This window comes from Saccostrea echinata, unplaced genomic scaffold (genome assembly GCF_033153115.1).
Source record: "Saccostrea echinata isolate AGI-Se365-2 ecotype Australia unplaced genomic scaffold, CSIRO_AGI_Sech_v1 ptg000017l, whole genome shotgun sequence".
NCBI classification, from domain to species: domain Eukaryota; kingdom Metazoa; phylum Mollusca; class Bivalvia; order Ostreida; family Ostreidae; genus Saccostrea; species Saccostrea echinata.
In genome coordinates this window covers 5,644,107-5,668,030 of record NW_026889766.1, presented here as the reverse complement: position 1 = coordinate 5,668,030, position 23,924 = coordinate 5,644,107, and the positions used below count along the sequence as shown (strand labels likewise).

Sequence of the window (23,924 nt, the reverse complement as noted above, 5' to 3'; positions counted from 1 at the left end):
TCTTTGGAAAATGTGCTATAATAAATACATTAGCATTATTTAAATTGGTATGTATACGTAATGTTTTATCTTGTCCAATACAAAAAAGGATTTCTTATAAAAATGTTTCAAAACTTTTTTTTTTTATTTCGGTGATAAATATGTCTAGAAGAATTTATATCTGTCTAAAATTAAGTACATGTAGGGAAAAAAATGTTGCTGAATAATTACTAATAATATGTAAGAAAATGGAACAAAGATGTAAAACGGCTTAATATTTGATTGTGAATATTGTATGCATGGTTGTTGAAAACATTGAACATTTATTAAACAGGTATACTGGTGAAAATACTTAAACAGGTATACTGGTGAAAATACTTGGAGGAAAATAAGTTTGTTTGGGGGTTAAGAAAGTGCATACCTGGAAAATGGTGCTTTTTGGTTTTTACAATGGAATCAAAATAAATACAGAGTACAAGATTGAATGATCCATTTTCAGTACGATTAATAATATCTTAAATCTAGAAGCAGTGATTCGTGAATTTCATATATAAAATGTTTTCATTATGTGTATGATTATTCCTCCATATCAAGATGAATTAATAATTCCTATATTTTATAAAAACTGGCATCTTCGCTAGCCAAGGGTTTCTGATACGCTACTCTCCTCATAAGTTTATGAGGAGAGTAGCGTATCAGAAACCCTTGGCTAGCGAAGATGAAAAACTGGTATCTATGGAATTCCATATACGACAGCCAACTGCTTACTGCCAACTGCTCACTGCTTACTGCCAACTGCCAACTGCCAACTACCACTGCTCATAGATAATTTTGCCTGTTCTGTTATCTTAAATATCTTTAATACGCATGCTTAAACCCTATGATATATTACAATAATAACAAAAATTGGCGAATTCAGGAATTTTTAAACATGCAGTGAAGACAAGAAAGGAATAAATAGGAGGAAAGCGTATTCCCTCTTAAATACAATACGTATAATCCCCACATTTCCTTGCAGGCAAATAATTCAATAGATTTTTTGACCGGGGGGATATTTTAAAAGGCTTATATACATCAGAATAAATGGGGGGGGGGGGACTTTGAGTAGAATCTTGGGTTACGTTTGTTGGCATATGCATATATATCAAAAATACTAATAAAAATCATAAAGGCCTTTTACTCTATGTAAAAACAGTTGATCTCAGGCAAGGAAAAGCAATTTCAGTGCGGGGGGGGGGGGGGGGGGGAGGGTGCACAACCCAACATAATTCCCTTGACAAGGAATAAAAAAAAATCACAGGCGTCTTTATTGAGGGAGAACCACTGTATAGGAATACCCCTGTATAGTATATGTTAGACATTTAGTGGGTAACCCCCCCCCCCCCACCACCACCACCACCACCACGAATATTTTTACAGATCTAACATTAGCCATTAAAACGATTTACATAAAACACATAAAAATTCCCACACATGGGTACTTTTCCTAGGGTAAAAGAAACACCGAAAGATATTACTAGATATTTTACACTAATCAAAAGTTATGTTATTATATCTTTTAGTAACATTTCTAGTATAAATACATATACCAACAAATGTTTCTCAAGACCCTTCTATAAGTTTGTTCTTTTGTCGTATGTGAACCCCCTTTTTTTCCCGCTTCAAAATAAGCTACCAAATTATTTGCCTGCAACGAAATGCATAAATTAAATGTTTTGTTTTTAAGAGGAAATACTCCTTCATCCGATATACTCCTTCCTCGCATTTACAGTTTAAAATTTCCTCAATCCGCCAAATTTTGTTATTATTTTAAGAACTACGCACGCTAACTTTCGATTCCCGCCTACATTCTCCATCCATTTAATTCAATATAAATGGCAATTTGGACATTAAAACTTGTTTGAATGCAAAGAAAAGTTCATTGGTATTAATTACTAATTTTAAAAACCAGTGACAAAAAGTTGATTGTTCTCATTTATAACTCCTTTCATAAGGGGGTAGAAAAAAATTTTATCAATTGAAATCAGGCTGAAAACATCACCAGATTTTCAAATACTCATGAAAATTGATAAATTACTCTTAAATCTCACCGTATGTTTCACTTACGTAAAATTCAACATATGAGATTGATAAAGTGATAAAGTACATTTTTATTTGTTGTCTCATTTGAAATTGCTAATAAAATGACTATTTTCCTGTTTTTAATCTTTAAACACGCCTCCTCCCCCCCCCCCCCCGTGAGTCAACAAAGCCTTTGGAATAATAAAAACTGAAAAAAAAAAAGGATTTGTTGTTTCGAGGGGGAAGATATTTTGAAAATAAATTTCCATTTTCCGTTAATTTCTGCAGTGAATTTTTTTTTCAAATTAAAGACTTATATCTCTTTGTTTTCCATAATAAATTATGTTTTAAATTCGTGGATCTAGAGAGGGTCCGGACCCCCCTCGTGACCTTGGACCCCCCCCCTTTTTGAAAAGGCGGATCTGTGTTAAGTTGGTATGAAAAGTCATAGATATGAAGATATGAGGCATAAAAAGCCCCCCCCCCCCCGAGATAGGTTTTTCACGTGTAGGAAAGGAGTTTACGTTTTTTGTTTGTTTTTTTTTTTGTTTCTTTTTTCTTGTCAAGCAATTTCTGGGTTGGATTCTTTTTTTACTTGGGTGGACCCCTCCTGTAAAACATTCCTGGATCCGCGCCTGGTTTTATGAAAATTCACATAAATATCAATATAAATGTGAAAATTTATTCAAATATGTGTGGCAGTTGGCGGTAAGCAGTTAGCAGTTGGCAGTAAGCAGTGAGCAGTTGGCAGTAAGTAGTTGGCTGTCGCATATGGAATTCCATAGGTATCCACCTATATTTTTAGTTAATTACAGTGCATTAAAAAAATCTTCAACAAAGAGAAAAAATCACAAACTTTGTACACTTTACTGTACCAAATTGACTCAACCAGTTCAAAGATTATTTAACCCCCGACCCCTTTAATAACTTCATTTTATTATTTTGCAGAATTACGTACAGTTTTAAATTCCTGTAAAGAGTTAGACTTTCAACAGCTGTTCAACAGTTGTTCAAAAGTCGATGGAAAATCTGATCGGGCTCGACAGCCATTTTCTCCTTATTCTACATCCGGAGTGAAACCACTCGGCGTCAACACATTGTTTTGCTCATCGTTAAATCCAACACTGGAAAAGATCCATACAAATGATGAGGTAAGTTGTGTTTTATGCACCGTATGCATTTAGTTGTACATTTTTCAGTACGTGCACTTCAAACACTGCATTACTGTGAATGTGACAACAATTGTACTGAATTGGGAAGAGAAAAAATTCTCTCGCTTATATCAAAAGCAAACGTTTTTGTAAACAATTGTACCCTTCAGTTGTCCAGCTAGGGGGAAATGGAGGGGCGCTGCGCCCCGCCCTCAAATCAGTGCGACCCTCTGCCTCCCCAGGCGCCCCTGTTAGTTCCCTTATATCATTCTGACTTCCTCATTAGAATAATTAGTGTGTTCCAAAGCAGATTACCTAAGGACAGTCAGCAATTCACACCCCCTGCCATGGACGATTACGCAATTAAACTTGCATTACAGTACCTATATACTGCACAGGAAATACTTTGAGAATGTCCATGCTATTTTTGTGTGTGTGTGCATTCGTATGCATTTAGTTGTACTTTTTTCACTATGTGCATTTTAAGGCCAAACAAAAAAAATATGTTTGTTTACTGTTACATGCTGAAAAAAAAATAGGGTCGGTAGGTAGGAATTTTTTTTTATTTTATTGAATTTTTTTATTTACAAATTCACATGAATTGGTTGAAATACAAAACAGTTTTACTATTGTGTGATGCTTTACTTTTGTTTGGGCTTGCCATAGGGGCGATAGACAATATCTTTCTTGTCAACTGCCTTACAGCTACCACACAGTGGTAAAACTGTTTTGTATTTCTTCTTTAATTCCATGTTGCACTCTCTAATCAATTTAGGGTTTTCCCCAGACAAAATTTAATGCATGGGGGGAATTTTGCTGAATATTGATGGCGTGCAGCATGTCTCGGTTGAGTTACTTGTACATGTATCTGAATCTATATATCAGTGAAAATTACAAATGCATTACCAGTATTCATTTACATATTTTTTTTTTAAATTTAAATGATAAATACGTTTTAAATAAATTGTGAATTTAACTTAAAAAAATAAACAATTGATTTCTTTTTTTTTTTTTTTTATAAAAATAGATCTAATCATCTGTTTTTTTTTTTTTTTGGGGGGGGGGGGTATTTTTATTGTCCTCTAATTAGCCACTGTCTTTTTATGTGCTGTTTTATTCTTGTTCTCTACAAACTGAATAGGCTCTATAGTGACCCCCTTTTTTAAATTTACTTCATTTTTGGCTGTCCCTACTTTTACAGTCATCTTTAAACAAAAAAGGGTGCACACTTTGTAGCACCAATGACACCATGTTTGCTGTTGAATGTAGGTCATTGTGTATTAAAGCACGTGCGCTTGACCGAAGTACTATCCCATAGTTCATAGAGTAAAATAAACAATGATAATGTTTATAGGACATGTTTATTTTAAGCATATATTTATGCTAAATATGGTTTAAGAATTATGTGTTTAACTAATGAATCCTTTTTGATGTCGGAAAATAAATGCTAATTATCTAATACTTCCGTGACAAGTGTTTTGTCATGGAATGAAGTAGATTTCAGTTGTGATGTTTATTTATCACTGTTATTGTCATCATTCCTTTGAATTCGACCCCATTTTTTGTATTGAACAGACTCTAATATATAAACTAGACCCGAACCGAAATCCAGAAAAATGGAAGTGGAACCGAACCGAACAACTTGGACCGCGGTTCTCGGTTATTTTGGGTACTCATGAAAGCCCTACATATGATCATGTCTATTTGATTGCTAACTTTTTCTTAACTTTAGGAATATGAGAGGACGTGGAGGTCCAATGAGGGGTGGAATGATGCGACCAATGTCTCCCATGGGAGGCCCCTTTAAACCTGGACCCCCGTAAGTTATGGGATGCTAGATTATATTATAAATATCATACATAACAAAAGACTTGTTGTTTAAAGTTAAATATAAACTGTCAGAATTGTGACTTGCCTCACAAAATATATGGTGCCATTTAAAATGATTTTTGAAGCAATGGGGCATTTTTGTAGGAATATTCACTGTACATATTTTGATAATTCTGTATATTTTTAATGATTATGATTCAATCATATTCATTGGTTTTTTTTGTTGCAAGATGGAGTATTTTTCAGTTGTGAAAAGCCACTTTGCTTAATGAATGAATTTACTATTTTTTTCAACAGGTTTCGGGCATTCATTCCTCACATACCATTTGATCTGGTGCAGGTAAAACATAACTTACTACCTGATAAATCCATTTTTTTCCTGGTTCCTATATTTGTTTTCTAACTAAGTTTATTGCAAAAGTTTAGAATTTGACCGATTTCCCAGTTAAACATTTCTTATGTATATTGTACAGTTTTAAAGCATTCTTTTAATTCTATTTACAGTGTGAATCAACATTTCCAAGAACCAAACCAGCACCCGATGAGAAGGTTTTTACAGATGTAAGTATTATTTCATGTATGATTCCATACTTTTAGGCATTGAAAACTGACATTAAAGAAGTGTAGGACTGCCACGATAAACAGAAATATCGGTTAACCGCGAATCAAAATCTTTCGGTTCGATTCGGTAGGTTTTTCCCGGATTTTGATTCGATTCAGGTATGATTTTTTTCAGACTAACATCCACTGTTGTCAGGTGCATTCTGATTGGTTAATCAGAAGAAGTGATGGCAAATCATGAAACAATTTGGATTTTTTTCATTCTAGTGTCACATAATTTTCAGTTTTTCTTCAGAGAAGTATAACAGTGTTCTACAATAAATACAGTCAAACCTATTGTCTGAAATTTAAAGGACATGAAATACCAATTGAAAGCTTTTTTCAGAATTTAACTTAGAACTAACAGGGGTGTGCAATTAGCATCGCCCGACACCCGGGGCTACCATTTTTGAGGGTCGGGCTAGTGGTTTTCTGCATGCAGGTAGCCCCGTGGGCTAGTAAAAATTAAAAATGCTAATGTAATATATAAAAATCACTACTGATATTTTCACTCAATTTTTTGCTTTTAAATTCCCAACCAATGAAAAATTTCCAGGCAGCATGCTTCTTTTGTTCGTAAATCTCCATAACCTTATAATGCATTCCAGAATAAAAAAGGAAAATCCAGGAGTACTTTTTAGAGTTTTCAAATGAAAATGATAATGGTAATCATTGAATTAGAGGAATAATCCTATATAATGAAATAATGAACATAATCAAATAATAAATATTCGTTGGAAGTCAAATGAAAATTCTTTCTCAAATGAGTTAGATTACTAGTAGGTCCATGCATAGTTATATTGCTTAATTGTATAGACCTGAAAATAACATTCTTACTTCTTCATGATGTTTTTTTTCCTCGGCAGATATACCTGGAGGAATATTCCTCTATCAATGGTTCAAAGTAATGTACAAATGTGACAAAAGGGATTATAACTCAATTTTTATCTTTGGTACAAATAATGCATAGGGGAACATTCTTCTATCGGTTATGGATACTGATAAACAAAATAAAACAAAGAGGAACATTACTCCATCTTTATGTGTGTTACAAATAATACATGGAGGAACATTCCTCTTTCGGTAAAGGATACTGATGTACAAAATAATATATTGAGAAAAATTACTCCATTTTATCTATGCTACAAATAACACATAGGGGAACATTCCTCTATATGATAGAGGAACACTTCTCTATTGGAAATGGATACTGAAGTACAAAATAAAACATAGGGGAACATTCCTCTATATGTAAGGGATACTGATAAACAAAATGTTACATAGAGGAATATTACTCTATCGGTAATTGATACTGATGTACAAAATAAAACATAGGGGAACATTCCTCTATATGTAAGGGATACTGATAAACAAAATGTTACGTAGAGGAATATTACTTTATCGGTAATGGATAATGAAGTACAAAATAAAACATAGGGGAACATTGCTCTATATGTAAAGGATACAGATAAAAGAAAGTTACACAGAGGAGCATTCCTCTATCGGTAAGGGATACTGATGTACAAATTAATACACAGACAAAAAATTATTCCATCTCCATCTTTATGTATGTTACAAATTATACATAAAGGAACATTCCTCTATATGTAAGGGGTACTCATAAACAAAATGTTACAAAGAGGAACATTACTCCATCTTTATGTATGTTACAAATATTACATAGAGAAACATTCCTTTTTCATCTATGGCCACTGATCTACAATATGTTACACAGAGGAAAGTTTCTCCACTTTCAGTGGTATTTGATACACAAAGTATTTGGAGGAATTCCTATTTGAAATAATACATAGGGGCAAATTACTGCATCATTTTATCATGTCAACAATTAAAATTGGTGTAATGTTTTTTATCTTAATAAATGGAGGAGAGTTCCTCTAACATCACCTGGGTATTGGTATACAAATGGTCTACATAATTAAACTTACTTGTGTAAAATATATACAAAACCATAAATAATACAGATAAGTTCATCTTTTGATTCATTTGGAAACATACTTATCCACCTTAATCTTAAATTGATAAAGAAATTGATTACTATTGATATATTCTGACAAGCTTATAAAAAAGTTCCCAATCACAAGATAGAGAACAATTCTTCATCATTACATGAAGAATTCTTGCATGGAGAAATATTCATTTACTTCAGATAGGTACAAGTAAAATCCCAACATAGATTTCTTCATCTCTTATGCCAATACAATGGAGGAACATTCCTCCATTTCCCTTGGACTTTGGTGTACAAAACATTTGCAGGACTTTCTAGTCATTATAATACATAGGGGAACATTCTTACATATTCAATATATCTTGGTGTGCATATCAATTTGAGAAGTATATATTCTACATGTTGTAGAGGAGTATCTAGTTTTAAAAATTACACATTTCCTCTCTGATATTCTCTCCGATATGGATCTAGAAATCGAAATGATATAAGTGATAAACATGCATAGAACTTTGAGTTCTATTCATTTTTATATTGCAGGTAGAAAAATGCCTCTGACTACTATTAAGGCAAACAAAAAATGCTTCACTTGAATGAATTTATTTGAATTTATTAACACCGAATAATGACATGTGTAATTAACTCTCTCTCAAAAAAAAAAAAAAAAAGAAAGAAAGATTTTTCCATTTTCTCCTGATATTGTTGCACTAAATGCACGAATGATTTCAAATTGTTAAAGAACATGTACTGTCAGGATTATACATGTATTACATTAAAAAAATCTTTACTGGTGGTCACACAAAAATATTCTCTAGTGTAACTATATTTTCCCCAAGGTTTGATTCAAATTGTAATATTATTTTTCCTTGATGTAGTTGTTTACTGCCATCAATTGCTCATCAATAGATGCTGAAAGCTTGTCAATTTTGATCATTTTTTCTTCAACATCTCCCTTCATTGATAAAATTATAAACTCTTCTTCAAAAGTTTGTTGGTCCTTCTCATTTATTTTGAAGGATAGCTTTTGTGGCCGATGCAAAAATTGATCATCTTGAATTACTCCGACATGTTTGTGGCAGTATGTCAGGATGGTTCTATTCCTTAATGCATAATAGATTTTCCCTTTTGTGTACTCAACAAGAACTACTTCTGAATCTTGGTTGTCCTTGGTACCTTTGTTTATCTGCAATGTTTGTAAGGAAAACACTAAAAAGCTTAATCATCAATTTTATGAATATAAAATGTCCTTCAATGAAATAAGTTTAATTAAATGATTATAATGCTAAGCAGTCATCCCCCTCACCACTGCTACAAACACAAAACCAAAACAACAGGCATCAAAATAAAGGAAATACCTTTTTTTCACTAGTTGAGCATTCTTGGGGGCGTTCTTCAAAAATAGCACCCTTATTTTTCTCTAAACATTTCTATAATTGAAAAAAAAAATGCCTTCATAGTGTCTTGTTGCAAAGAAAGTACCGGTAGGAATCATAATTTTTTTCATGCTATAATTAGTATTTGAAATAAATGTTCTCGCTTTTATTCAGTTCTTTGTAGAAACTACTCTATTCTTGCTTTATTTCATTTGCAAAGTCTATCAAGCAAAATAATCATGCATATGTACATTTTATTCTGATTGAAACACAACATGAATACTAAAAATTTACTTGATGACCACTAGATGTCAATTGAAGATTCTGTCTGGCACGTGCAGCTGCATCCTCAGCATGCAGTTTATTTTGGATTTCATCTTTTGATTTTTCTTGCAATTCAGTTACCGTCTTCTGCAAATCAAAATGCAATAATTGCAATATTCAATAAGAATAAAAATCACAGAAAACACAGAGAATTTTAGCTTACATTCAAATTGGCCTCTGTTACTTTTTGCTCCTCAGCTTTAGTTAATATAGCGAGTAAACTCTTCTTCAGGGCCTTGAAAATGAAAAATGAAATCTTTTCTTTGATCATTGACTTCATGGGGTATTTTTAATCAATTTTTTATATAAAAAAAAAAAAAACTAATTTGCCCCCACCCCCTTTAAATATAGGTTCATTGAATTTGAGAATAATTATTAATTAAAATATCCATATGGAATATATTTTGCACATTGCATTATTTAAAAATTTAACTTCTTTAAGGCATCTGAGTGAAAGAAAGCGCTTACAATAATCTTGCTATCCTTTTCTTTTAGAAAATTATTCTGTTGTTCAACAGACTGTTCAGCATGTTTCAGCTTTTCTGACAATAGTGTTATTTGCTGTTGAAGTCTTTTTATTTCCTCTTCTTTCTCATAGAGTAAATTTTCATTTTCTGTCTGAACTCCAGTTTCCTTCTCACTTTTTTTCTTTGACCTGACATATAATATTATACATGATTTTTAAAGATTGACTTTGATCATTTAGCTTTAAAAAAATAATTTAAAAAAAAAAGAAAAGTCCTTCATATATCATTGTATACAAAATGAAGTATTATAAATAAAAACGAAAATTTACTGTGTGCATTCGTCCTGGTTTTCTGTCACGACATCAGCAGCTTTTCTTTTTTTAGGTAGCATTTGCCTTCTGCACCATACGAAAATGCAAAATATAGCATAAAAATTTCAGTTTGTTCATCAAAGAAATCTGAAGCATTTGCATTTCCCTTCTATAGGTATTGAGCCTTGAAAATGGATTATGCAAGTATTCTTACCGGTTAGTGAGGGGTTCATGTTTACTTGGTTTGCTCTGATCATTCTCTCTTTCACATCTGTAAAATTGAATTCAAGTTTAACAATATTGTCAATATGTCCCTTATGCCTGTATTAAATAAAAAAAATTACAGGTGAGGCAATTACCTCTGACAAGCACTTCGAAATTCCTCCGGCATCATTTCTCCATTTTTAAATCTGGTAAGCAAGGAGATTTTCAATTCATTGTTTTTGACTTTAGAAAAATGCCAAAAACAATACTGAGAACACTGCTCAGCTCTTTTTTGGCCTTTAATGCAACCATTTTCAAAAGCGTTGAAGACATCTTTAATGAGTTCCCAAATGTCATTTTCGCTGGCTGCTAAGTTAAGATGGACTTTATAAGAGTTTTTGAGATCTGTTTTCTGAAATGAGAGAGAGAAAAATTACAGTCAAACCAGTGCATATTGAATACAAATAGTGGACATATCTTAAATGCCTACTACAAGTTTGAAAAGTCTTCATAATTGAGATAATTACAGACATTTTTCAATAAAACTTGGGATATTAACACAAATGAAAAATTGTATTATTTAGATTTTATTACTTTAATTGCAACAAATAAACTCTTTCTGCTTATACAATAAACATGTTTATTATGTTAACATATATGTTTTATGTGTTGTATCATCCTGATGAAAAAAAATCCCTGGCCGAAATTATTCTTAAATTGGGTGGAAATAGTTTCATTTGTAAAGAGAAAATTTTTCAAAGTTTTAAATATTCTTTTGTTACCCTAAAAACCCATCGATATAACATTTCTGCTATGGATAAGTAAGAAATAAACACAATGTTGGTTTACTGTATACATTTTCTGTAAAAGAACATTTTATTGAATAAATGTGTTGTAAAAATAAAGATTTGTGATTTATGTGATACTATAAATAACTTGTGTAGATGTACATTTAAAACAAATCAATGTATAACAGTGATCTTTTTAAGCTTATTATTAATTAAAATAGCAGTTTGTGTGTTTAAGGTAGAAATAGAAATTTGTCTAAAGAAAATGTTGTTCTTACTTTAACAACTCAACCCTTTCAATAACTGGTATCTTTTTTAAAAAAAAAAGTTAGTCAAATTTAGCAAATTCTATTTATGTGTTTGAAATAATTCGAAACAATATACAAAATTTCAGAAAGTGAAGTAAACCCCTATAATTTTTATATATTATTTTAAAAAATGTCTCATGCAAATAACTGCGCAGATTTCCCTATTTTTATTTAACTCTTCTTTTTCTTGTCTGTTTCTCCATTTTGATGCATTTTTCATTTTCTTATTCCTTTTAAAACTTTAATTACTATCTTGTACATTTATTTTACTATAATCTTATTGTTAAGTGCCTTAGAGTAATTTTTATTAAATAGGGCGCTCAACAAATGCTTTATTTATTTATTATTACAAACATAATAAAATACCCCGGTACAAAAAAAAAATGGAAAAATAAGTTGGCAAACTAATGAAGATCCCCCAGAGTTTTGAGTTGGGCAGTAATGCAATCATTATAATCATGAAGTGGTGAATAATCATTAATTTAGTGTTCTTAAAAATCCAAAGTTATTCTTTTCCATTACAAGGCACACTCTGTTATATTTGTTTTGTGCAAATATTTTCTGAAAGTTTGACTCAGCTGGGCCATGAATCTCAAAATCTGTTCTTGATAAAGAATTTGAAATGATAAAAAGGCTATGTGTAATAATTGACACCCCTGACCCCCTAACTTACAAAGTGGAAGCTCCAGAGTCAGTTATTTACACTGAGCAGATGTGCATATTATGTTACACCACTTGGAAATTACAGAGATTTATAGCTGGTAAAGGCTATGTCAGGTTAACTGCCTTTTTATTAATAAACCCAGATGTCAGATTAACAGATACACCAAATTATTCCTCACATTTACTTTTCTTAAAATTATTATATCTTGTTTATATCTTGTTTTATTAAACACAGCAAGTGTGCACTACAAAACCAGAAAAAAGAAATGCAATGCGTAATTAAATTCAAAATGCAAAAAATAACTGATGACCTTAAAATTCGAAGAAAGGGGCAGTCTGTGCTAGAAACGGTCAGATTTATGACCCTCACTGCTATCTTACACAGGATTTTTTGTTGATGATAACTTTTGTGATGATCTGACAAAAAAAGATTTCAGAAATTGTTAATAAATATGCATGGTCAGCTGAAAATGTCTTTAAAAGAGGAATGTGTTCATTGTCTTGTTATTCAATCCACACATTTGTTAAAAAGAGATGAAACATTTGATGCTGGGAAATATTTTGGCACACAATATATTAAAACATTATATACAACTGATCATAAAACATTATTAACAAGGAAAAATGTATATATTTTTTATTTTAATTTTATGTTTATTTTCTATTATATAACAAATTGAGTTTGATTTGAGGTCATATCTGTCATTTATAATTATAAGTCAGTTGTTTGCTATTCAACTGTCCGATATCTAATTAATCTGTCAAGAACTCATTGATTCCTCTGTGCATTTGGTGGGATAATAAAGGGGGGGGGGTTAAATCTTGTTTCCGTTGCACTCAGCATCTGTTTTCTAACACAATTTAAAGCAACAGCACAAACTATCCTCCTTTGTTGACATTTTAAGGACAGTGGATTATCATTCTGTTGTTTATAGTTTCTTGTTTAGTGTTTTACACTTACCCACCATCCCACCATACCAAAAAGAATATCAGACCTCTGATATCAGACATTCATCATAAGAGTATATATATATATATATATATATATATATATATATATATATATATATAATTATATATATATATATATATATATATATATATATATATATATATATATATATATATATATATATATATATATATATAATTTGAGAAATTACAAATGTTTTGGAATTATTTATAAAGAAGACATTATCATCGAAATTGAAATATATATTATTGATATCTTATTTGAAAAACTGTATAACAGGTATTTTCTGTGGTTGGAAATTTTTGTAATTTGGACTCTGATTTGTAGCAAATAAATTTCTATATCTTTAACTTCTGTGGCAACAATAATGCTTGCATTATGCTGCAAAAACTACATTTAAAGGAACTGACTATAAAATGTTAATTTTAGTTCATTTTTTTGTTTGTTTGTTTAACATCCCTCAAGATTTTTTTACTCAATCAGTCGCTGGTGTAGGGCTGCAAATTTAGACCTACTTCGCACTCAGGGCCATTGTCCAGTGAGGGATCTTTTTTTCAGCACCTATTTTTTAGTGACAATGGACCTCGCTTTATATGGTCTCATTCTCCGCGTCTCACAGTGGGATTTGAATCCACAACGTAAGGATCAACTCCTTACTTCGTGACTTAAGAGCAAACACTCTAATCACTGCACCACGCGGGCCACCATTAAATTTGGTACAACACTACAATGTTAAGGTATTTTAATACTGACTTAATCATGTTCAGGGTGAATCAGATCTGAAAAGATGCTATGCTGTTCTTCTATCTTTCTGTTTTTTTTTTGTTTTTTTTTTTTTGGGGGGGGGGGGGGGGTTGTGAATATGTTCCAATAATAAATGTTTCATACCCTAGTAAGCATATTTTTTTCACTAGGAAATTATCAGTTCTAAATTTAGATCAGGTGAAATACTACGGCCCTGTCGTACGTACCACTTATAGCAATTACATGTAGGAATAAATGATGATGTTTACAAAAAATACATCTTAATAATATTTTAAAAATATATTTTGTCCTATCCGCAAAATATGGCCAACCGCAAATATACCATTTATACGGTATATGAGTGGTTAACAAAAAGAGTTAAAAGATTCTAGCATTTGCCTCTCTATCACATTTTTTTCAATTAGCATTTATTGCAATTGCACTGCAATCCTGCTAATTTTGTTTACTTTAACTTATGCTGGTTCTTCAGATTCCTCAACAACACGGTTTTTAAGATCAATGTCCTTTCTATCTGTGGGCAGCCTAACCTCATTTTGGTGTGCTCTGTATCTGGTTTCTGTTTCCTTGCATATCTTTATTGCATATCTTTATTGCACGTTTGAATAACGTAAAATCCTAGTGCCCTACATTTTTTATTTGTATTTTTGCTGGTTTAATTTCCATTTCTTCCAGACCCTCACGAGGTCACCTGATTATAATTTGGGATTCCAGTTAAAGAGGAATTTCTGAGTCATTGTCCTATCCTGCACATCTTAAGATTCTTCAGCCCAAAATATGTGTATAAAGATCATTGTCCTTTTTACTGTGGACAGCCTAACCTCACTTTGGTGTGCTCTGTGTCTGGATTTTGTCTCCTTGTATACCTTTATTGCTCGTTTGAAAGATGTTATAAAATGTCAGTGCCCTACATTTTGATTTTATTGAGCTTGTTTCCATTTCTTCCCATCTGGGCATACCATACCATTGTGAGACCCCCTTTGGAACCAGGAATATTTGAGGGGTGGGTTTAGTACACCCATTCAAAATATCTTACTCAGTAATTTGTTGACATGCAAAAAATATAAACAAATAAATGAACACATACAAAAAAAAACTGTCCAAATTAGAAAAACCTCCAAAATGGGGAAGAGCAAATTTTTATTGACAAGCCACTTTCTCCTTTAGAGATGGGGTCAATTTCACACTAAAGTTGTAAATTAATTTACATTAATTTGGCCGAATTATTCAACTACTACAATTTACAGATGTAATTAAATTAAACATAATTTCAGCCAAAAAGCCGAAAGTAGTTAATAACAAATTACATTTAATTACTGGGAAAATGTATATCTACAGTACATTTCATCAATTTAGAATTTATTAAAAAATTACATGCACTTGTGTAATAGAATATGAAGTTATCAATAGTATTCATCACTCATAAAGATTTTTTTTGTTGCATCTAATCATAACTTGTGTTTCAAATGTCATATGTTCAGCAATGATCAGGTATACAGGAGATAGGATGCATTGCCTTATTTTTTTTAGACCATTATTTCGAGGACATTGAAGTGCCATAAGAATTTTAACACCTGCCATATGTTTTGCTTTCTTTAAACTTGGGTGTTTGTACTGGTGATTACTGCTAAGTTTTGTTTCAAAAAGTGTTTAAAAATATACCAATAAAATTATGAAAAAATTGTGTAGAGAAACAAGATTTACTTTCAAGAATTTTACATTTGAGTTTTTAAGGATTAGACTATGGGTAAAATGTAATTCCGAAGTAAATAAAATGTAACTTGAGTTACACATAATTTTTCATGAAATTAATGAAATAATAGTTATTACTTGTAAATTTAATAATGTTCAATTACAGATCATGAGTTTCAATTACTTGAGAATTTGTAATAAAGTTTAACTTATTTCTTCCAGCGTTAGAAGAATTATACATGTTTACTAGGGTGTCCAAGATCATTTACATGTACTACGTAACTTAAATAACTCTAAATATCCAAACTTAAGGGAGTCCACCCCCCTCCCTCCGCCCCTTTGCACACTGAATTGGCTACTGTTGCTTTTGATTCCAGCATTGGTTTGGCATTATAGTCATAGAATTTTTGGGGGTCATTGCCCTTTACTGTAACTTTAGCGTATGTGTATAAAGATCATTTTCTCTTTCATCTTTGGACAGCGTGACCTAACCGGGGGTGCTCTGTATTTGATTCTGTTTCATGGAATATGACATTTCTGACAGTTTGAACAGCGTAAGACTTCAGCGCCCTACATTACAATTTTATTTCTTCTTAGGTTTTCTATTTCTTCCCGACCCTTGGGAGATCACCTGTTTTTAATTATAGCATCAGTTTGGAATTCCAATTAAATATTGCCCAAAACTTTTTAAAAAATATTTTACGGTGATAATGTACATCAATTGTCTCGTGAACTCAAACAAATCTGTGTCATCCTTTTTTCAGGTTCTATAAAGTATTTTACGCAAGCATTTTGGTTGTTTTAAATTCATTGCAACATTTCAACATCATCTTTATACCAAATTTATGCTAATCCTGGCGATGGCTGGCCAATATGCAATTGATAAATCTTTTTTTGCCTCATGTGTGAACCAGATAATTTATGCTATTGTAGTTCAAGTAATCACTAATGACTAATGACAAATTAGCAGTGTATTAATTCTTGAGTTGGGGCAAGAAAGTTTGCTTGAACAAAGCTAAGATAATTAAGGCTTAAAATATATCTTAATTTATTAAAAAAAAAAAAAAAAAAAAAAAAAAAAAAAAAAAAAAAAAAAAGAAGAAGAAGAATTTTTTTGATTATTTATGGATTCTTATATGATTAATTTTTTAATTCTCATTTTAATCATACTATGTATACTTGTATTTGAAAGTTTTAAAAGATAATGTGCATTTTAACACATGTGGTTGTGATATCTTTCATTCAGTCCATTTAACTGACAATAACTCTAAGCTGCTTTTAAAATTATTAAAAACTAATGTGTTTCTTCAGAATTGTTCCGTTTTTTATTATTAAAATTCCCTGTCTCTTAATAGTTTCCATCGCATATGTAAGAAAATAATTGAAGTTGCAAAATTATTTATTTTTGCAAAATTCTTGATAAAATTAAGCTATACTCCGGTTTATCTTTTTTTCAATTTTTATATTTTATAAGTAAATACATCCTCTTTTTCCAGGATATATCGACTTAAAACTAAATTGAACTATCATCTGATGCACATAAAAAATCAAAAGTGTTTTATTTAGATATCTTAGTCAATAGCGGTCATTAGCTACTTAATAGAGAACCACCCTCCCCACCCCATCCCATTTAATTCTCAGTTTTCACTTCACAAACGTACATATAATGGGACGTGACTGTATTATCACTGACATATACACACACCCTCTCACACAGATATTACATGGTAATTAGTAAGACATGCATTGATTAACAGGTTGGTAAACAAAGACAATATCATTTTTTTTTCATTCTTGCAATTTGCAATCACAATCAAGCATGCTCATATAGGCACCTGATCCCACCTCTGGAATTTCCAGGGGGTGTTTTTACCCTGTTTACAGATTTATATTGTTTGTACTTGAAGTTTATCTTTGAGATTGATCAATGTTCATTATCTTCACTTTTTTCATATGTATACTTTTTAAATAGAAAAAAAAAACTTTGTACTTACAGATTTGTTCATAATTGCTGCAATGTCGGATCTCCATTTAGTTGATATAGTTTTATGGGGTTGTCCAGCATAATTCCTCTGACAATTTAGAAACAGTCTATGAAAAAAACAGACTTTCTCTGCAAAGCTCAACTCCTGAGAGTGTTCATGGAGCTCATTATGTTTGTATGCAAGAAACAGAGCCTGATCTTTTGTCAAGTTTTGGTATATATCCATATAAACAAACTCATATTGTTCTTTAAGAGTGCATTCACCAGAATTTAAAATTTTCTGTAATGCCGCTCTTGTGTGGTTTCCACCAAGAACCTCTATATGTTTTTTTCCTGGTGTTGCAAGGTCATCAGTTGTAAAATCCTCATTTACAAGTCCAACCAATGTAGTATAAGGCTTGAAGTTTTTCGTAAATGACTCAACCAGTTCATTCACATGATTTTCATTCAGCAATCTAATGCAATGATCATTGACTGGAGAAATAAGGTTATCAATGTGTACTTTGACATGACTCCCTACAATAAGAAGCATATATCACAGTAATTTCAGAAATACTTTGTTTTGTATTAATTAAGTGAACAATTTGTTATGTAGAACATACCTTTCAATGATTTCTGAATTATGTCAGCATCTATACTTTTGAAAATTTCTTCTTCTGGTATATTGGTATCTTGGGACATCTTGAAGTTCGATAATTAATCTACAGGGCCGTATGCTTTATTCTGCAGAGGATCTTTAACCTAATGCTTCTAAGTGAAACAACTATATAATTCAACCAATCACAGTGCTGTGCTGAGTAAATTTGACCAATCATAATGTGTGATTTTATCAAACCACAGTGCATGGCTATTAAACAGTTGAAAATTCTTTTTGCACTCATTTAGGATCTATTCAATAATGGCCAGTCCTAGAAAATTTACCCCTGTTTCCAAAGACTGGCAAGAAGAAACTTGTAATGAACTTGGAATTTCTTTTATTGAAAGAGCTGATTTGATTTATGAACCAAACTCTTATTTAGGAGAGCCATCTACTTGTTTCAAAATCAAAGGAGATGGGAATTGTTTGTTCAGAAGTCTTGCACTTTCAGTCAGTGGTAATGAAGACCTTCACATGTATTTCAGGAACATAATCACATCATTTATTGCGAATAGCAAAGATCCTATTGTACGTGATGAGACTCCAGATGATTATTTAAAAAGAACTCGGATGAGGGAAAGTCGTGTATGGGGGACTGACATAGAACTTTATTTTGCTGCAAAGTGTTTAAATTGTACGATTTTTGTTTATTCAAAACATGGAAAAATATATGACTGGTTAGAATTTAAACCAATGAATAAAAACACAGATTTAGCAATTTATCTGCATCACAAGAATGGTGACCACTATGATGTTGTTACATCTGTCAACAAGTCCAGAGCAGAGAGTGAATTACCAGTGTTGGAAGATGAAAATCATAAATATGAGCCTTTTATTTTCATTGATCTTGATAAACAAAATGAAAAGGATGAGACAAAATTCGACATTTCAATGGTGAGTTGCGCAATGTAATTTTCAATCTTTACCATTAGAAAAATCTATTACACTGTATCAACCTTTATTTTACAACATAAATTAAGATCATCTATTACAGTTAAAAGTGTATCTTAAACTAAAACTGTATTTAGAAAAGAAACAATGGAAATTAATTGTTAAATGACACTTGCAATAAAAAAGACAAGTAATTTAAAAAAAAAGTCATTATTTTGATGCTTATGCATTGCTGGCTTGATATTATTTGTATGTATACTTTTTAAAGATATTCAAGTTCAACTAGAAATGGTTTATTTTCTCTCCTTTTTTATTTTTTCTCAATCAAAATCTGGTTGATTAAAAAGTCCCTTCGAATATAAATCACTATTCTTTTTATAATGTCTACAATTACATGTTAAGTGAACTGAAATTTTTGGTTGATATTTTTTCATCCAAATCTGCAGTATTTTACACTGGGCAGAAAACCAGTTAAAAATGTATAGTCTTATTTTTATTTAAATTTGATATTGAATTTTTGTAACAAATTTTGATTTCTTTCTTAATGTAGTGATGATTTAAACATATAAGTTTTTTACACTACAAAATTATTTATCTTTTAGTCACACAATTTTAATTGTTTGTATTAATATTTTTCTTTTAGTCAAATCTATCTGACATATTGAAAAGCATGAGTTTTGAAGATAGTGATGCCAGTGGATCAGTTGAATGTTTCAAGTGTCATGTAAAAGAAAATCCTGGTACAGGCTGTATACAAAGTGAACAAAAAGAAGATCCTTTTGATTTTGAAAATGAGGTAATACAATGTAAAACTGCAAAACTGTGGATAAGTATTAGTCCCAGATTCCTAGTTTTAAAGAAAATTAAAATACATGTATCCTGCATGATACTTATTGGCGTTGATATTTGCTATAAGAAAGACTGGCTCACTGTGAGGTTTTAAAGCCTTCAATTATTAAGATTTTTTTTATAATTGTAGAGTTTAAAAAAACTAAATTAAATGTAAGAAAGCAAAGTGTTAGAATGTAAATAAATTTTGATATTATAAAGCTATATATTATTTTGAATGCTGCAATATTTTCAACAAATTTCCACCTTAAGGTTATAAACACTAAGTTTTATTGTTTAACAGGTAGCATTTGATACTATTCAATGATTTTCATTTTACATATGTCTACTTATATATTGATTTAACTTATAGGATATTTTGCATTATGAGAGGGAGCATTTTTTACAACTGACATCAACACCAAAAAAAGTCAAGTCTGCACACAGGAATTTAAACTTGAATCAAGTTTCACCAAAAATTCAGGTAACAGTTGAAATATTTTTTAAAGCTTTCTTAAGAAAATTTATGCTATTAAAATTAATAAAATGCAGGTTCTTCTATGGCAAATGATATACAAATCAGATATTGTTTATTTAACATAACCAGATGAGAACGAATTATGTCAACCTTGGTATAAAGATTTCAATGATGTATAAATTTCTAATGTTTGTTGTGCATTTCCAATGAGTAATTAGAAAAAAGAGTCATGACACAGCGCCCAATCTGCAGCTTTGTTAATTATATTGTTTATTGAAAAAAAAAAACAATGCCTCTGTCTGATAAAACATTTAAATTATTATGTATTATGTTTATACCGTAATCACACTGACAAAACTTTTGCACCTATCTGTCATCTCAGTGGGACATAAAATTAGTGTGTGTTTTAATGTAATATACATGTATTACATGTACAATTGTTACAGTTGTGTTTAATGCAAAGTTATGCTGTTAAATGAAGTTACATGATGATGTTACATATTGAAACAAACATTCTCTTTAGTTGAATGAAAACAGTTTTACTGTGCTTGTAAAATTACTTTTATTTTATGTTATGATATGATTTAATCAATGTACACTTTATATAACTATGTAATATGTACATTAAGGGGTTCCAACTTTGGTTCTCATTTTAGGATGAGATGAACGGAAGTCATCTAGACAAAAGCCTAAATATCAGTGATATAAGCATTTACAATGCAAGTTTTGAGGAAAATGTAAGAACAAAAAAGCTAAAATCAATCAAGAAAAAGAATAGTTCCATCCTTTTAAAAAAAGCATTAAAAGACATTTCGTTGGCCATGAAGAAAAAAAATAATTGCCGTCAGACTTGCTTAAAACATGTCGATGAAAAAATGATGAGAAGTATGAGATACAGATTTTGGACAAAGAGTTTTGACCAACGAGTTGAATGGTTTATGGATAAAGTAAAAGAATCTAAGTATCAAAGGGGATTGGCCACATTTACAATCGATGGTGGCCACAATGTGTGTTCTTCTTGCTTCAAACTGCTGCTCAAAATAAACAAAAACTTCTACTACAAGTATTGCAAAAAAGCTTCAGAAGGAAAATCAGCAGCTTGCTATAGAAATGCCAGAGGATTTGGGATGGCAAGAGAAGGAGCCATTGTCTGGTTGCAAAATTATGAGTATTTTCATGCAGACAGAATGCCTGATAATGGCGATATGATGCTGCCATTCAAGACAAGAAAAAGTGATCTTTATGATTTATATGTTGATGAAAAAATACAGAAAATAGAAATATCCATCAAATATGCATACACTGTCAGCCGGTCAGCATTTTATGAAATTTGGAAAACAGACTTTCCAAAGTTGAAGATTAAGCAGGTATCATTTCAAAATCCTATTGTTACAACATTGCAATGCACATAATTACATATTAAAAGTAACTCTTTAAAAAATTAAATATCACTTTTATGAAATAAAAATTGCATATAATTTTCTTTTCAGACAAATTCATTTTCTAGATGTAGTACATGTGTGCACATTGAACGAGAGCTAGAAAAAACACGGGATCCTGTTAAAAGAGGAAAGCTAAAAGATATGATGTCTGTTCATAATCAAAGGCAAATGTAAGCAATAGCAAATTGACCAATTTTTGTGGGGATCTTTTGAATTGTTCATAAATACATACTTATATAGACTGTCTAGAGAAAAAAAATACATGATACATATTTTCAATTAGTGTTATAGCAAATAATAAACAGATATGTCTATTGTTCCTTAAAGGAAAGAGAGAAGATACTACTACAAGAAAAGGGAATTGGCTAGGGGCAACCCCAGCCATTTTCTTAGTATTATCATTGATGGCATGGACCAGAGTAAGTTTCATACAAGTTTTGATATCATTTTTTTTTAATTATAAAATACAAATTTCATTTTCTGACCATTAATATACTGATATTTTTTACAGGTAAAACTAATTTGCCACATTTCACAGGAAGACTTATGAAGGTATTTACAATACGCATATTTCTATTTTTATTCAAGATAGTATAGATATTTATAGGATCTCCCATAGATTGTGATTGGATATGACCCATATCTAATGAGTTGTGTGTTTCATATCCCTGGCTCAGGGATATAAAACACAAAACTCTGATATGACACATCCAACCACAGGCAATGAGAGCTTCAATCCTCTTTCTTGTTTTACAAAAAATTATCGCGTTTTACACTTTTTTATACATGAATTCAATTTATTTGACGTCATCACTTTCATACAAAAACCATTGTGACGTCACAACTGTTGATATTAAAATGAAATCATATGACCAACATTAATTGTATAAACTGTAAAGGAGTCAACATGTGAGATAGATAGATAGATAGATACAATTAAAAAATATATACAAAAATGTAAAGTAAAGCTTTAGCGCTTTCATTTCAATTTTTCAAAAGCTTCCGAAGATTTGAAATTAAGGCGCGAAAGCTTTACTAAAAGTTTGCATGTTTCTTTTTAAAATTGTATCTGTAATTACCGAGCATTGTGGATTTGTACTAGTATTTCAGTATATACATATACAGTTCAAACATTTCAATATGTACTTAGAATACGACACAGATTGTTTTCAGTCTGTTTCATACAAGAATTTATTTCTTTATATAGGGTGTTGACCCAAACAGTTTTTTGAAGACTCATATTCAAGGAGTATTGAATCATGGACTAGAATCACTAGATTTGTATGTGGATATTAATGAATATATGCATGATGCAAATCTAGTAATGAATATCATATTGAAAAGCACATACAAGGCTTTATTAAAAGTAAGATTTAATTATCTAATATTAAAATTTTTTGTCTTAAAATTTGGAAAAGTCCTTATATTGAAAAAGAAAACAAACTCATAGAAATTGAACTAAAGTAATTAACTAAACAGTGTTCAGCATTCACATGAAAATTTTGAAAATAATTACAGACTGGATTTCTACAGAGCACGTTTTACATTCAAGCTGACAACTGTGCCAGAGAAAATAAGAATAAATTTGTCCTTGGTTTCTGTGAGCTACTTGTTACTTTGGATATATTCAAAGAAGTAGGTATATTGCAGTCTTTTAACAATTTTATAGAATTTAATTTTTATATTTCATGTATTTCTTTAATTGAAAAAAAAAATCATAGTTAATCAGAAACATTGTTGCATATACATGTGTCAAAATAAAAAATAATAATAACTTTATATAAATAAATAGCTTGATTTTTTTTCTTTTAGGTCCATTTATCATTTCTCCATGTAGGGCATACTCATGAAGACATTGATGCTTCCTTTTCCCAATTATCAATGAAGTTGAGAAAATCTGATGCAGAGACGATGCCAAAACTTCTTTCACTTCTAAATGGAGCTAAGCAATTAAGAGGTCTTTTTGACATCAAAACCTGGCTGGAACCATGTTTGAATCAGATCAAAAAACATTCCAAACCACTTCATTTTAAGTTCAGCAGAGACATATCCCAGAGAGTTGTTATGCACTACCGGCCCAACAGCAGTCGACCATGGACTCCCACTGTAGAAACTATGCTTCATGCAGTCCCTTCTGGCAAACCACAAATACTCATACCTCCAAACTTCCATAAAATTGATACAGCAGCCATAAGGAAAAACATCGAAAAACTAC

General features: G+C 31.1%; 1 protein-coding gene across 1 annotated transcript in view; it reads left to right on the top strand.

Annotated features, from left to right (window-relative positions):
- Positions 1-3,097: 3,097 nt before the first annotated feature.
- Positions 3,098-23,924, top strand: part of LOC133189160 (interleukin enhancer-binding factor 2 homolog) — a 36,946-nt gene continuing 16,119 nt past the window's right edge. Inside the window, exons 1-4 of the mRNA XM_061324569.1 lie at positions 3,098-3,191; positions 4,924-5,010; positions 5,319-5,361; positions 5,526-5,582. Of these exons, the coding sequence (XP_061180553.1) occupies positions 3,184-3,191; positions 4,924-5,010; positions 5,319-5,361; positions 5,526-5,582 (195 nt within the window). The 5' untranslated portion in view covers positions 3,098-3,183. The remainder of the gene's footprint in view (positions 3,192-4,923; positions 5,011-5,318; positions 5,362-5,525; positions 5,583-23,924) is intronic.